The sequence below is a fragment of the Copidosoma floridanum genome, unplaced genomic scaffold (assembly GCF_036245765.1).
Source record: "Copidosoma floridanum isolate Cflo_tuat_1 unplaced genomic scaffold, Cflo_Japanese_pri ptg000019l, whole genome shotgun sequence".
Lineage (NCBI taxonomy): Eukaryota > Metazoa > Arthropoda > Insecta > Hymenoptera > Encyrtidae > Copidosoma > Copidosoma floridanum.
Window position 1 is genome coordinate 3,175,542 of NW_028321896.1, and position 16,325 is coordinate 3,191,866.

The 16,325-nt window shown below is 34.7% G+C and overlaps 2 protein-coding genes across 3 annotated transcripts in view; both read right to left on the reverse strand.

The window, feature by feature from the left end:
- Positions 1–4,758, reverse strand: part of Miga (mitoguardin) — a 39,798-nt gene extending 35,040 nt beyond the window's left edge. For both annotated transcript variants that reach the window (XM_089592927.1, XM_014349577.2), the window contains exons 1-3: positions 4,181–4,758; positions 3,746–3,896; positions 3,528–3,671 (exon numbers count right to left, since the gene is read on the reverse strand). In XM_089592927.1, the coding sequence (XP_089449053.1) occupies positions 3,528–3,671; positions 3,746–3,896; positions 4,181–4,273 (388 nt within the window). In that variant the 5' untranslated portion in view covers positions 4,274–4,758. The remainder of the gene's footprint in view (positions 1–3,527; positions 3,672–3,745; positions 3,897–4,180) is intronic.
- A 2,757-nt stretch (positions 4,759–7,515) lies between these two features.
- Etf-QO (electron transfer flavoprotein-ubiquinone oxidoreductase) lies at positions 7,516–11,876 on the reverse strand. The gene is made up of 8 exons (XM_014349497.3): positions 11,582–11,876; positions 10,695–10,802; positions 10,267–10,615; positions 9,716–10,022; positions 9,400–9,641; positions 8,926–9,320; positions 8,639–8,860; positions 7,516–8,559 (listed from the first exon to the last, which is right to left on the reverse strand). Exons 1-8 carry the CDS (start codon positions 11,613–11,615, stop codon positions 8,396–8,398), a joined length of 1,821 nt encoding a protein of 606 aa, XP_014204983.2. The 5' UTR covers positions 11,616–11,876; the 3' UTR covers positions 7,516–8,395.
- Positions 11,877–16,325: the final 4,449 nt, after the last annotated feature.

Genomic DNA, 16,325 nt, shown 5'->3' on the forward strand with positions numbered 1-16,325 from the left:
TGTTCGTTGTGTATGTATATTGCGTGTATAATCCACGCACACATACATGTGTATTTATATATTATTAGGGAGCTGAGCGATATTTTCTCTGCATGTAATATATTATGTAAAGAGGGAGGGAGATTGTGTCGTATAATGTACGGTTTTGGAGCTTACGTCTACACGATTCGGGTCTGGATGAATGCGCCTTCGAGATTATTATTATTATTATTATTATTATTGTTATTTATTTTATTTGTCATTGATTGCGGCTTATTGGGGCATTGATCTGTAATTATTACGCACAGAAAAAAAAAAAAAATCCTTTCAAAGATTATGCTTTCTCATTATTTTCTTGTTACATTTTCGTTATGATTATGATAAAAATATAAGTATTTATACAATATAATAGCAACTTGCCTTGTGCGATGATAAATTTAATATATATATATATAGATATATTGTAGAAAAATATATTATAATGTAAGTATAATTATATAGGTACCTTACACCCTGAGGAATAAGTGGTTGTACGCGGGGTGCGCGCACGCGTGTAATTTTTACAATATTATGTAATTATATATTTCATCGCCTCGTGTTGTATACGCATTTATACCGTACCTATGGGGGAAAAAGCTTGAATTTAAAGAAAAAAAACAAAGGGAATTCGGAGGAAGATCATATTTTAGTGGTATCTATACACATACATGATGGTGAGATTATTTTGGAACATTGTCTGAGGTAACGATAATTACATACGCGCGCACGCCCCAAAAGCTACCAAAACGTATAAGAAATATATACATATATTTATCTTTGATAATAGAGAGTGGAAGGTTATAAGAGAAAAAAATAAAAAAAGAAACCAGAGGTCTATCGATGAGCTAGTCTCTCGCAAATTATCAAGTACAAGCAATCGAGCCAATAAACACATACAAATAAAAGAAGATAATGTATTATTGTACGAGGGTGTGTAAGTGTATAGGTCATAACGAGTAGAGCAAATCAGTGCATTAAATTCCGTCTATTAAGAAAAATAATACAAACAAAGAGTCCTCAGATGATGATGATGATGATATATATTGTATGTATACATGATATTATACCTTTGAAACACTTTTGAATTATATACTTTCTGCCTATTATAACAACAAGAATAATAATAATAATAATAATAATAATAATAATAATAATAATAATAAAAATGATTGTCGAACTGACTCATCCAGAGTCCGAATAGCGCAAAAATGTTTGATCCAACGGTGTATGATTGATCGATGTAAGACTTTGTTGTCAAATATACATACTTATAAGTACGTGTTTTGTTACTTTTAAAAATACGCTTTAAAAGTACGCTTTTGAAAATCTTATGGCTTTTTATCATTATGCTATTGTTATTGCTATTACGATTTTTGTAAAATATTGTATGTTATCGATTTATTGTATTATTACAACAACCTTTTTTTTCATTAGACTGTAACAACAACAACAACAACAACAACAAAAAGAAACGAGTATTATCATTTATAAATTTAATGTATTTATAATATATCTACGAGAGAACGCTATAGATGATAATATTAGGTCGTAACCAGCTTTTTTTTGCTCATCCACGGGAAATAAATTTTCCAACCTTATCCACTCCAATCCAGTTGAGCAAAATAGAGATCGTTAAATAGATGAATACTATAGATGAATTATGTATAGAAAAAAAAAAAAAAAAAAAAAGAAAAAAAAAAGATTAATGAATAAATAAAATAAAAATATTATATCACATGTACACGCGGAATCGGCCGCGCAGCACAAGAGCTACCTTTATTTTAGATAAATACGCGCCACCATGAAAACGATTGTTTGTAGGTATAAGTAATAGAATGCGATGAGCAAAGAAAAGAAAGAAAAAGTGCGTTATAAACAAAAGAGAAGGAATGAAGGGACAACCAAATGAGGTTAAATTAAAGAATAATAATAATAGTAATAATGAACAATCACGAGAACGGCCACGCTAAGTATATTTTTTGAAAGATAGATAGATAGACGCAGCATCGTAACTTTAGACGTTTGATAAGGTTTGTAAGAGTATAGTAGTGTAAGTAATTCGTAGCGAGAGTTGCAGGTCTTATGAATTCCTAGTGCTCACTGATGTCGATCTTATTCTTTTAGTGAATGAAAATCTGCGTAGATTAATTATTGATTGCGGTAAAAGACAAGTTTTGTGTTCTTTGATTTGGAAAATTTACTCCTCTTCAAAGAACAATTAATTAAAAATGGTCAGGGTAATAATGGTCTGCTCAAAAATTAAAAATAAGGGAAAAGAAACTTATTGCTTTTTGTTGGTAAATAAATCGTTTGTTATTTAAATAATGGGAATGCGTATTTCGTTACTTTTTCGCGTTTGTTTGGGAAATTTTTTAATTTGAAGAAAGGCATCAAAGTTGTAAATATTTTCTAGAATTTCTTTCTATATGATATAATTAAGAAAAAAAAATTGTTATCTCTAGTATTATTTACTTTCTCAAACTATTCTATGAAAACGTTAATTTTACAATATAATGTGCATACAGTTGTTTTTTTATTGATGACACGTTTGCTTTTAATGACAAATTGTAGACGATTGTTTTTTTATTATTATATTTTTTTTCATAAACCAATGAAAAACAAATGAAAATAAAAACGACCCATAATTTATCCTGAAGCAGTTGAATATGGATAAAAATAATTCCTAAACAATTGTGATATTCAGATTTTAAGTTTGAGAAAGCAAAGAAAAATAATGATTAACATTCCATTATAGTTAATGATTTATTGTTACAGTTGAATCGGGCAATTATAAAATGAAAAAACAAATACATCCTAATCAAAGATCTTAATAAAATAATTACTCAAAAGAGGAAATTTTATCGATTGATCAGGACATTCATTGGGAGATTTGACCAGCCAAATCCGTTTTGCCAAGAATATTGCATGTACGAGCGCTAATAATTATTAATTTGTCCAACGAAGAAAACTTTATTGTACAATGCTTTGAACAAGAAGAAAACAAATATACAAATGCATTCATGACTTGCAAAATATACGCCAAATACCCTCATAACATGCTTATTTAAACGTGTGTAAGTAAATAAATACAGAAACAGAAATAAATGTTATATAATATATTGATCCGAGATCATAATCATAGAATTTTTATTTTCCCCGACCTCATCTATAAATTAAAGGTCTTCTAAAGTTATGCATGTACAAAGCAAAGATTTTTAATGTAGTTCATTCTTTGTTTGGACTATAAAAAAATTCAACCTGTTCTAATTTTTTTATCAAGTGCAGTTCACTCAAAAGTTGGTGACTAATCGTTTTGTGCCCATCTAATGATCTTTCACATTATCTACTGATTTGTATAAATATAAATTTCTTATAACCTTCTCTTCCCAATAAGCTACAGCTAACGAAAACCTTTTTTTCCGCAATCACAACAATATCTCTTTTCAACATTTTCATTAAAGAGAAAAATCATTTAAATTTGTTACTAAAATCATATTGTTTAAGCTCACCAAGTACTCCATATTGCTGGGGTGTAAGCTTGGAATCTCCATCTGCACCCCCTGGTACAGAAGATATCAAAGAAGCTCTGTCGCTGATGTGACTACGGGTACTGGCTTCACTTCTTCTAGCCCAAGATGCTTGGGAAACTGCATCTGTTATTAAATTGATATTCAGATAAATAATTCTATGCTCCATTCAACAAGCCATCATGTTATTCCCATCTCACCAAAATTAGAATTCTTTGAATTGATTAATCTCTGTCTAGAATCCCTGAGATGCCTTCTAGAAGGTGGGATTGGATGCTTCCTACGCCTTTTCAAGTATTGGGCTAGACTGCCAAGTAGTAGAGTACCACTTGTTAAACATATAATTAAAATCTGAAAGAAAATTAATATAAAAACAAAATAAGTAATTACTTTTATGTTGAGGGTCTAATTGCAAGTACTCACTGACAGCTGAGTTCAAGCTCAAATTTTCAATAAAAACGTACCCACAATATTGTAAAAAATTGCCAGCAACAACTTAATTCTTTAGGCTTTCTAATTGAAGATATAAATCACGTTAAAAACCATCGATTTTCATCTTACATAAGTAAATTGGCGAGACGTGCCCCCATAACCTGCTTTATAAGTTGTTTGTATACTGTACGTGATAAGCTTACCTTTTGTGATCGTGAAAGCGTGATTTTTGGCAAGGAAACAACACAGCGAGCGCAAAACTTTGCCAGGTAATTCTGCACGTTCAGGTATGACATTTCAGTTGCTAAAACACACTTTGCCTTATTTCACATACACCCAAACCCCGTTGAATAAAGAAACCTGCACGACAAGACAATTATATTTCCCCGCGCCTACGAATCTCGTCTGCTGCTTTTCGAATGGTGTAAAAACGCGGCTCCAACGATATGCAAGAGCCTTTCATTCAGACTGTCTGAATTAGACAGGAAGTGAGGAAGTTCAGGATTCAGGACAATACACATGAACATATTTATATATACACAAACACATGCATGATGAGGTGATCGGTATATCGGTGTTTTACCATCGGTAATGTAATCAAAGTCCACGTGCGTTAAGTGTACCTACATAATGCGTTTGTCACTTTGTCTACTATATAAATATGTACTTCTGAACCGGGTGTTAATATGTACATAAGTATAGATACACCTAATAATTTATCACCCACTGGGTTCCGCATGTCAACAAACTTCGATATTTTGTGCTGTTTTCACTCCCATGCCACCCGATATTTCGGAGTTTGTTTACATAATGCGGAACCCACCGACAGTTTTACAGTTCACAGTAATCAAAGTACTGTGACAGTCTTAGTACTTAGTACAGGTAGACGCTAGCGCCGCCCGACCGTGCGGCGTTACAACACCACGACCTATACGTCACTTAATTAACTGCTAAGCAGCATTTGCGGAATATAGCCACGATTTTAATATTCTGGTACTTAAAGAACGCACGGTGTAAGATAAGTATACGTGAAGTTATGTGTAGTAATTTGTAATTATAGTAATCACTACTAAGTGGTGCCATATGGTAGATTTATTAAATTTTATGAGTAGAATATCTTTACTTTGAGGAGTCTATTTTTAAGTTAAAGATAAACTAAAAACTTGCCGCAAATAGCATAATGAATATAAACTTTTTATTATCTATCTGCATAATGGGTTGCGGCTGGTTTATAGTCGATTACATGGCTCTACTGTAAGTATTTAGTAATAGTTAGTTGGATCAGCGCCATCTAGCGGTCTTTATTTTTTGGCCAAAAGTGGCTCCTAAAATTCTCAATCAGAGCAATCACGATAAGAGCTATTTAGTCAATTGTAAACCAGCCGCAACTTATGATGAAGCTATAATATATAAAAATAACGATACGTATGTTTTTGGCGGCAAGTTGACAATCTATTTTCTACCTAAAAATTAACCTCCTACGTATTTATACTTTTGAAGATAAATTTTTAAGTAAAAATAAATTGTTTACTTGCCGCCAAAAACACATGTATCGTTATTTTTTTATTTTATAGCTTTATCATGATTTGCGTCTGGTTTATAATTGCTGAAATGGCTCTAATCCTGATTGCTTTGATTGAGAATTTTAGGAGCCACTTTTGGCCAAAAAATAAAGACCGCTAGATGGCGCTGCTCCAAATTAATATCACTATACTAACTACTCACTGTAGAGCCGTTTTATTAACTATAAACCAGCCGCAATTGATTTTATAGATAGATAATAAAAAATTAAAGTATTTTTTGCTATTTGCGGCAAGTTTACAATTTATTTTTAAGCCAAAAATTGACCTCTAAAAGTGCAGATATTCTACTTATCTTACATGGCTTATAAAATTAACCATATTCACAAATTTACAATACCTTAGACCTTTTACCATTAATTTATGGAAGCACAGCCGTTTAACTTTTTATGGTTTAAATAAACAGTTAACTTATATGATATGTATTGTGTTACAGAAATCTCGTATTACGATAAACACATACGTGAATTAATCAGACTCAAGAAAAAAGGCTTAAAAAAGAGTTTCAGTCAGACGAAGAGTCTCCTAAGAATGGAGCATTAGATCTTACTAAATAAAAAATACATTTATGACGCATATGTGTTTATCGTTATTCAAGATTTCTAGAAATCAAATGATTCTATTAGAAAAATGATTTTCTCTGTTGTGAAAATTTTAAAATTATTCTATTTGAATAAACTAAGGGTATAATTTTCTTAAAAATCACCAGTTGGAACTTAAGATACAACATAAATTCCCCGAAAAATTACAATTATTTATACAAGTCAGATCGGATTTAATAAACAATCGTACTTTTTTAGCACAACAGAATACTTTTTTTCAAGTCCAATTGTTCTTCCTTATCATCACAATACTCACTTGAAATCTAACAAAAACAAAGCACACAATATTTTAGATTTTTATTTGTAAATTAGTTATACAATTATCCAATAACTTCTCAAGGTAAACTGAATAAGAAACAAAAAAAATTAATTTTCGAGCGCTTGACTGTGTTCTTGTCAAACGAAGTAATAATGTTCTGAAACAGAGAAATTAAGCTTAGAGCCATTGAATTAATTATAAACCAGCCGCAACTCATAAAGAAGCTACAAAATAAAAAAATAACGATATATGTGTTTTTAGCGGCAAGTTAACAATTTATCTTTTGCTCAAAAATTTATCTTCAAAAGAATAAAAACGTAGGAGGTCAATTTTTAGGTAGAAAATAGATTCTCAACTTGCCGCCAAAAACACATGTATTGTTATTTATTGATTTTTTAGCTTCATCATAAGTTGCGGCTGGTTTGCAATTGACTAAATAGCTCTTATCGTGATTGCTCTGATTGAGAATTTTAGGAGCCACTTTTGGCCAAAAAATAAAGACCGCTAGATGGCGCTGATCCAACTAACTATTACTAAATACTTACAGTAGAGCCATGTAATCAACTATAAACCAGCCGCAACTCATTATGCAGATAGATAATTAAAAGTTTATATTTATTGTGCTATTTGCGGCAAGTGTTTAGTTTATCTTTAACCCAAAAATAGACTTCTTAAACTATAGAAATTCTACCCATAAAATTTAATAAAATCGACCATATGGCACTACTTAGTAGTGATTATTATAATTACTACACATAACTTCACGTATGTGTTACACCGTACTCTCTTTACCAGAATGATAAAATCGTGGCTATATTCCGCAAATGCTGTGTTAATTGTAAATTCTACGTCAAACGTCAGATTCAGTCGATTCAGATCTTTGGCACTTCAAAACACATGCATGTTTTACAAACTCCAAAATTTCAAATCGGAGTCGAGCTTGTGATGTATTTAAAATTTATTACAATTTAATAAGGAGATAAATAATATCTGTATAAAAGTATTGTATTTTGTAGTTTGAAAAACTTTAAATTTTATTGAAAATTAACGCATGTATACATTAGTATAAAAGTGTGTATACATATATTGTTTCTATGAAACTTTTTTTTCAACATAATTATGTATTACAAAATAGACTTACAAAACTATGTTACATTTTTAAGTTGTGTAATTAATTATTTACATATGTATGGTTGTGTATCCAAAAATATATTGCTGTCAGCATGTTAATATAATGTTTATTAGGTACTGGCTTATACCTACACTTTACAGATTATGTGAATAAGTATGTAAATACATTATGATGAGTATAATGGTGTTGGAAGGTTTAAAAAGTAACGAGTCACAAGTATTTTTTCTGGATACCAAGGCACTTATGATTTTATAATTTTACGTGTATACTTAGGCATGTACTTACTACACATATATTATGTTATCTATTAGCCAAAAATCTTGCAAATTTTACGTGCTAGATTTATTTTTGGCTTGACTAATTATTTGCATTGATGCGCTTGCAATTTTTCAAATGAAAATTTAAATTATGCTATTTTATTTACATTTCATCTTACATAATATACAAATTTTTTTGTTTAATGTTGAAAAAAAAAATTATTTACAATTCATCGAAATTTTTATGATATGCTTTTAAATATATTATAATACACGCCTTTTAAATATTAAATATTTTACTCTAGTTACAAAGCCAAAATAATTCATCAAAATCAGACATCTTTATGCCTCATATTAGATTATGTTGCTTGACAAGCGATTTTAAGCCCTTTGAAAATTGATAAATGAGGTCTTGGAAAATTAAAATAAATTATATAAACTGCAGATTAGGCAATATACCCTTTTAAGACCCATAATTGCCTGTAACTTAAAAAAGAATCAGCCGGCAAAAAGTTATCTTTTAGCAAATTATAAGAAATAATAATTAAAATATATAAAATCGAGAGAAAATCACAGACTATGAGTAGTTTACATGCCATTGTAAGCCGGGCCACCACCACCTTCTGGAACGACCCAATTTATATTCTGACTCGGATCCTTAATATCACAGGTCTTGCAATGAATGCAATTTTGTGCGTTGATTTGTAATCTCTGTCCTTGATCGTCCTCCAGAGGCACGTATTCATATACGCCTAGAAAAAAACATAATAACACTTTTCATTTTCTACTTCCACTCCTAATTTCAAGTTTATTAAATCATTATGGAATTACCAGCTGGGCAAAACCTCCCCTCTGGACCATCAAAGACTTTCAGGTTTAATTTAACTGGCACACTGTCGTCCATCAAAGTTAAATGTGCCGGTTGATCTCCTTCGTGGTTTGTACCAGTTAGAGCGACGGACGAAAGCAAATCAAACGATATAACATTGTCGGGCTTTGGATACTCGATAGGAGTGCACTCAGCCGCAGGCCTCAATCTCTTGTGGTCCGGTTCTGAAAGTCATTTAAGTGACAAAGAGCAATCAAATAAATTTTCAGTTTTCCGCAGACGAGTGTACCTCCATGCTTGAAAGTCCAAGGTTCTCTGCCGCCCAAAAGCATCGAGAACGCCGAATAAGCCATTCCTCCGTAGAGGCCCAGCGACGTGTGGAAGCTCGGCCTGACGTTCCTGACCGCCCTCAACTCCTTGTAAATCCAACTGTCTTTTATTTTACCCTCGTAAGTCTTCGGCTCGAGACCTTTGGTAGTTGACGGCGTCGTCTCTGCTTCGATGATCGCTTCAACAGCGCTCTCCGCGGCCAGCATGCCACTCTTCATCGCGTTGTGTGTGCCTTTGATTTTAGGCACGTTCATGAAGCCAGCGGTGCAGCCAACTAGACAGCCACCAGGGAACTGCAATTTTGGCAGAGACTGGAAGCCTCCCTCTACCAGAGCTCTTGCGCCGTAGGCTATCCTGTAAATAAGACGTATTTTTTTTTTTTTTTTTTTTTTTTTTTATGACACAGTGGAAGGAAAAAGTAACGCGAACTTACCTCTTTCCACCTTCGAGGGTTGATTTGATGGAGGGGTGATGCTTGAACCTTTGAAATTCTCTGAAGGGACTCAGGTATGGGTTCGTGTAGTCGAGACCGACGACGAAGCCGATCGCTATGAGCGGCGTTTCCTCATTCAAGTGGTACAAAAATGAACCGCCGTATGTGTTTTTGTCCAAGGGCCATCCTACGGTGTGCTCGACTGTTCCTGGGGAATGTTTCGACTTGTCGATCTCCCAAATCTGCATGCAAAGAAAATGTTACGATCCATCAAAATCATCGTTAATTCAAATACCATGTGCATATGTATACGAGCCTCTTTCAAACCAATGCCATAAGTCTGGGGCTCGCAGTTGTCGCGAAGGTGAAATTTCTTCGCGATCTGCTTGGTGAGGTGCCCATGACATCCTTCGGCAAAGATCGTACATTTAGCGTGAAGCTCCATGCCTCGTTCAAAGGTGTCCTTTGGCGAGCCGTCCTTGGCAATGCCGACGTCATTCGTCGCGATGCCTTTGACAGAACCGTCCTCGTGGTACAAGATCTCTGAAGCACCATAGCCTGGATAAATTTCGACACCTGCGGCCTCAGCCTGTTCTCCAAGCCACGCCACCACGTGGCCCAACCTGTTGCGGGCACAATACATTTTACGCATACTGTTACATCAACGGCTCGAAAGGAAAAGATATAGTGCTCTCTAAAATAAGATTATTTTCAAACCGCCGTTGTACTGGTTTAATAAATACAACGATTTTAAAGTTTCAAAATAGATTTTCGGGACATGGCGCTCTTGTTTTCTTCGAGTCAACGATCGGCACGGCCAATACCGATGTAAAAAATGTTTTAAAAAACAATCCACGTCTCACGCACCTGACAACGTAATTGCCGTGATTGTACATGGGCATGCCCTTGAAGATCGGCACGGGAATTCGTCCCTTTTCGGTGAGCAGGGCAAACTTGTCCTTAGTGACGGGCGTGTGAAGCGGCGCACCGAGTTCCCTCCAGTCGGGAAAGAGCTCCTGCAGGGCCACAGGATCGATGCAGGCACCACTGAGTATATGGCCACCCACGCTCGCCGCTTTCTCGACGAGAGTTACCTTGAGATCACGACCATACTTTTCGGCGAGCTTGCGGGCCTGGATTGCTGCGGACATACCTGCCGGGCCACCCCCGACGATCAGGATGTCCGTCTCGTCGACGTAGCGCTCCATGTTTACATCTGCAAAGGGTAAGCGACGATTTGCATCATCCATTTTGGAAGAATGTGGTTTAAAAGTGTTAATCTGTATATTAATTACCTTTCCATCGGTGGTCGCTGTCTCGAGGTACGACCGTATAGTGCGTCGTGATTTTTGGAAACGCCGCCTCAGAGTAGGCCCGCTGCGACAACAGCTTCAGTCTGCCAACTGACAAAGCGAGAAAAAAAAATCGTTATTGATCGATTGAGGATTGCCGATCAATTTAAACAGATCGCGCCGCTAACGTTGATTGGCCGCTCTATCTTCGCGAATCAACCAATCCTTGCTGCATATCTTTGTGGTTGCCCGTCGGGGGGTCAAAGTGTTTTACATTTTTTTTTTTTTTTCCGTACCCGTATAGGTATAGGGTATGTGATGTGTATTGCTGATATCAAAACAGTAATAAGTATAAAAATGGATAAAATCCTTTTATCTCTCACGCAGTCATGGGCTTGCGTATTTAATATATACTTATACATTTTCCTTTATAACGTGCGCAGCTCTTTAAAAAGTTTGTGATAGAGTATGGAACATTTTGCGTTGAAGAGTATATAAGTATCGAATTTTTACATAAAATGAATACATACGTATGGGAGTGTTCACGCCAATAAAATTATATAATGCGTGAAATGTACGGGCGAACAAGCCCAAAATATGGATAGTGTCTCCCTGGGGGCTTGTAGAATTAATTAAAAAAACTCTAGACATAATAACATGTACTTATTTTCTACGAGTCATCCGTTCGATTGATCAGCGTGTCCTTGCGCTCGATATTTTTACCTTTGATTTGACGCGCTTTCATGCCAAAAATAAAAAATGAACGGAAGTCTGTAAATACAGCTACTTAGAAAACATTTACTCGAGGATAATACGTTTTTTAAAGAGCTGTAAGACTTATGAATGTTAGTTTAAGTGTATTTGTGGTATATGCATATCAGGATGCTCACCAATTTTGAAGTTTCCAAGTACGGATGCTGCCATGCTGGAGTCACTGCTCAAGGCACGGCGCAGTTGAATATGTATGAATTATAAAAAAAATAAACCAACAAAATAAGTGAACAACTGGAGCCTTAAGACACTCAACCACAGTTGCATGTAGTGGCATTCGCCGTGACTGCGTGTCATCACTGATCTGACTTTAAGTTCCGCAAATGCTTCTCTGGCACTTCTGATTGGCTTGGCCAAGTAAAATATCTCATGTGAGTAAAAGAGAGACAGCTTATTGAGTTATCATTATCACTGTCAGCAGCAGTAGCAGCACAGCAGGAGTGTACATGTACAGCAGGAGTGTATATGCATATAAGTATCCTGAGAGTGTGGAATTGTGGAAATTGAGAGAGGGTGAAATCTTGGACCAAACTTGGCTGCCACGCCGCAGCTACTAGATGTCCGTGGCGGAGGGTCTATATACTGGAGCGGCTCCGGTAGACCCTGCGCTCACTTTATAGAAATTCACTAGGAAGCTAGTGTCCACAGCGGAGGGTCTATTGGAGCCGATCTACTAGACCCTACGCTCACTTTATTGAAATTCACTCGGAATACTTATTAGGGGTGTATTCCGCAAATGCTGCCAGCAGTTAAGTTACGTAGGTCGTGGTAAAACGCCGCATGGTCGGGTAGCGCTAGCGTCAACCTGTACTAACTGTCGGTGGGTTCCGCATGTCAACAAACTTTGATATTTTTTACTGTTTTCTCTCCCATGCCATCTGATATTTCGGAGTTTGTTGACATGCGGAACCCACCGACAGTTAGTACAGGTTGACGCTAGCGCTACCCGACCATGCGGCGTTACCACGACCTACGTAACTTAACTGCTGGCAGCATTTGCGGAATACACCCATAGTCCGCAGGCTAAGTATACGTCCTTAACCGCCTTTTTCACTAACGTTTAGAATAATGATTGAGACAATCAATGATTGTATCATGAGTTTTTGTATAAAGTTCAATTTATACAAATAAGTTGGTAAATATAGGCACACATGATTAATATTTAAACATTTTAAGCTGTATAAATATATAACATAGATTCCAAATATGCATTATTACCGCTGGAATATGCTAACAAAACCAAATATCCGTCTTTCTCACCCAGCAAAATAATAGGTATCTGTATAATCCTGTATCAATTTATTGCACACATGCGAAATGTTCAATGACAGTAAACAATGACATAATTTCAAACTTTACTTTTAACTCTTCATTTCACACGTAATTTTACAATGCAATTGACAAATTATTATTCATACAAAAGTATTAATATTCTTATAGGAGGTCGATTTTCAGGCAAAAGATTATTTGTAAACTTGCCGTAAACAGCACAGCCAATGTCAACTTTTTATTTTCTATCTACACAACTAGTTGCGGCTGGTTTTAGCGTTTCAGATTTCTAAACTAAAAAGTGGCCCTAAAATTCTGAAGGAAAGCTTTAGATATTTTAGGCCCTAGAGCCATGTTGTCAATTATAAACCAGCCGCAACTTATTTGACAGATACAAAATGAAAGTTCAACATTTTCTGTGCTGTTTGCGGCAAATTTACAATTTATCTATTACTCGAAAGTATACATATATAGGAGGTTATTATTCGTATAAAACATACACTGCAAACTTGCCGCAAGTAGCACAAACATCGTTAATTATTTATTTTGTATCTATTTCAAGAGTTGCGGCTGGTTTATAAGTGACTAAATGGCTCTAGGGCTAAGCTGCCTAAAGCTCTCCTTCAGAATTTCAGAAGCAATTTTTGGCCAAAAAAATCACGACCGCTAGATGGCGCTGATCCTAATGATTATAACTACTTATAGTAGAGCCATTTAATCAATTATAAACCAGCCGCAACTAATTTCGTAGATACAAAATAAATAGTTAAAGATAATTGTGCTACTTGCGGCAAGTTTTCAGTGTATGTTTTATACGAATATCAACCTCATATATATTTATACTTTTGGGTAATAGATGAATTGTAAGCTTGCCGCCAATAGTGCGAACAATGTTCACTTTTTATTTTATATTTATCAAATTAGTTGCGGCTGGTTTATAAGTAATTAAATGGCTCTAGTATAAGTATAGTAAAATAATCATTTGGATCAGCGCCATCTAGCGGTAGTGATTTTTTTGGCCAAAAATTGCTTCTGAAATTCTGATGGAGAGCTTTAGGCAGCTTAGCCCTAGAGCCATTTAATTACTTATAAACCAGCCGCAACTAATTAAGTAAATACAAAATAAAAAGATAACATTGTTTGTGCTACTTGCGGCAAGTTTGCAGTGTATGTTTTACACCAATATCGACCTCCCTTATATTTACACTTTCGGGTAATAGATAAATTGTAAAGTTGCCGCAAACAGCACAAACATCGTTAATTATTTATTTTGTATCTATTTCAATAAATGCGGCTGGTTTATAAGTAATTAAATGGCTCTAGGGCTAAGCTGCCTAAAGCTCTCCATCAGAATTTCAGAAGCAATTTTTGGCCAAAAAAATCACTACCGCTAGATGGCGCTGATCCAAATGATTATTTTACTATACTTATACTAGAGCCATTTAATCAATTATAAACCAGCCGCAACTAATTTCGTAGATACAAAATAAATAGTTAAAGATAATTGTGCTACTTGCGGCAAGTTTGCAGTGTATGTTTTATACGAATATCAACCTCATATATATTTATACTTTTGGGTAATAGATGAATTGTAAACTTGCCGCCAATAGTGCGAACAATGTTCACTTTTTATTTTATATTTATCGAATTAGTTGCGGCTGGTTTATAAGTAATTAAATGGCTCTAGTATAAGTATAGTAAAATAATCATTTGGATCAGCGCCATCTAGCGGTAGTGATTTTTTTGGCCAAAAATTGCTTCTGAAATTCTGATGGAGAGCTTTAGGCAGCTTAGCCCTAGAGCCATTTAATTACTTATAAACCAGCCGCATTTATTGAAATAGATACAAAATAAATAATTAACGATGTTTGTGCTGTTTGCGGCAACTTTACAATTTATCTATTACCCGAAAGTGTAAATATAAGGGAGGTCGATATTGGTGTAAAACATACACTGCAAACTTGCCGCAAGTAGCACAAACAATGTTATCTTTTTATTTTGTATTTACTTAATTAGTTGCGGCTGGTTTATAAGTAATTAAATGGCTCTAGGGCTAAGCTGCCTAAAGCTCTCCATCAGAATTTCAGAAGCAATTTTTGGCCAAAAAAATCACTACCGCTAGATGGCGCTGATCCAAATGATTATTTTACTATACTTATACTAGAGCCATTTAATTACTTATAAACCAGCCGCAACTAATTCGATAAATATAAAATAAAAAGTGAACATTGTTCGCACTATTGGCGGCAAGTTTACAATTCATCTATTACCCAAAAGTATAAATATATATGAGGTTGATATTCGTATAAAACATACACTGCAAACTTGCCGCAAGTAGCACAATTATCTTTAACTATTTATTTTGTATCTACGAAATTAGTTGCGGCTGGTTTATAATTGATTAAATGGCTCTAGTATAAGTATAGTAAAATAATCATTTGGATCAGCGCCATCTAGCGGTAGTGATTTTTTTGGCCAAAAATTGCTTCTGAAATTCTGATGGAGAGCTTTAGGCAGCTTAGCCCTAGAGCCATTTAATTACTTATAAACCAGCCGCATTTATTGAAATAGATACAAAATAAATAATTAACGATGTTTGTGCTGTTTGCGGCAACTTTACAATTTATCTATTACCCGAAAGTGTAAATATAAGGGAGGTCGATATTGGTGTAAAACATACACTGCAAACTTGCCGCAAGTAGCACAAACAATGTTATCTTTTTATTTTGTATTTACTTAATTAGTTGCGACTGGTTTATAAGTAATTAAATGGCTCTAGGGCTAAGCTGCCTAAAGCTCTCCATCAGAATTTCAGAAGCAATTTTTGGCCAAAAAAATCACTACCGCTAGATGGCGCTGATCCAAATGATTATTTTACTATACTTATACTAGAGCCATTTAATTACTTATAAACCAGCCGCAACTAATTTGATAAATATAAAATAAAAAGTGAACATTGTTCGCACTATTGGCGGCAAGCTTACAATTCATCTATTACCCAAAAGTATAAATATATATGAGGTTGATATTCGTATAAAACATACACTGAAAACTTGCCGCAAGTAGCACAATTATCTTTAACTATTTATTTTGTATCTACGAAATTAGTTGCGGCTGGTTTATAATTGATTAAATGGCTCTACTATAAGTAGTTATAATCATTAGGATCAGCGCCATCTAGCGGTCGTGATTTTTTTGGCCAAAAATTGCTTCTGAAATTCTGAAGGAGAGCTTTAGGCAGCTTAGCCCTAGAGCCATTTAGTCACTTATAAACCAGCCGCAACTCTTGAAATAGATACAAAATAAATAATTAACGATGTTTGTGCTACTTGCGGCAAGTTTGCAGTGTATGTTTTATACGAATAATAACCTCCTATATATGTATACTTTCGAGTAATAGATAAATTGTAAATTTGCCGCAAACAGCACAGAAAATGTTGAACTTTCATTTTGTATCTGTCAAATAAGTTGCGGCTGGTTTATAATTGACTAAATAGCTCTGAGCTCAATTGCTCTGTATCAAAAGTTTAGGGCCACTTTTTAGTTCAAAAATCCGCAACGCTAGATGGCGCTGATCCAAATAAATATTATTAC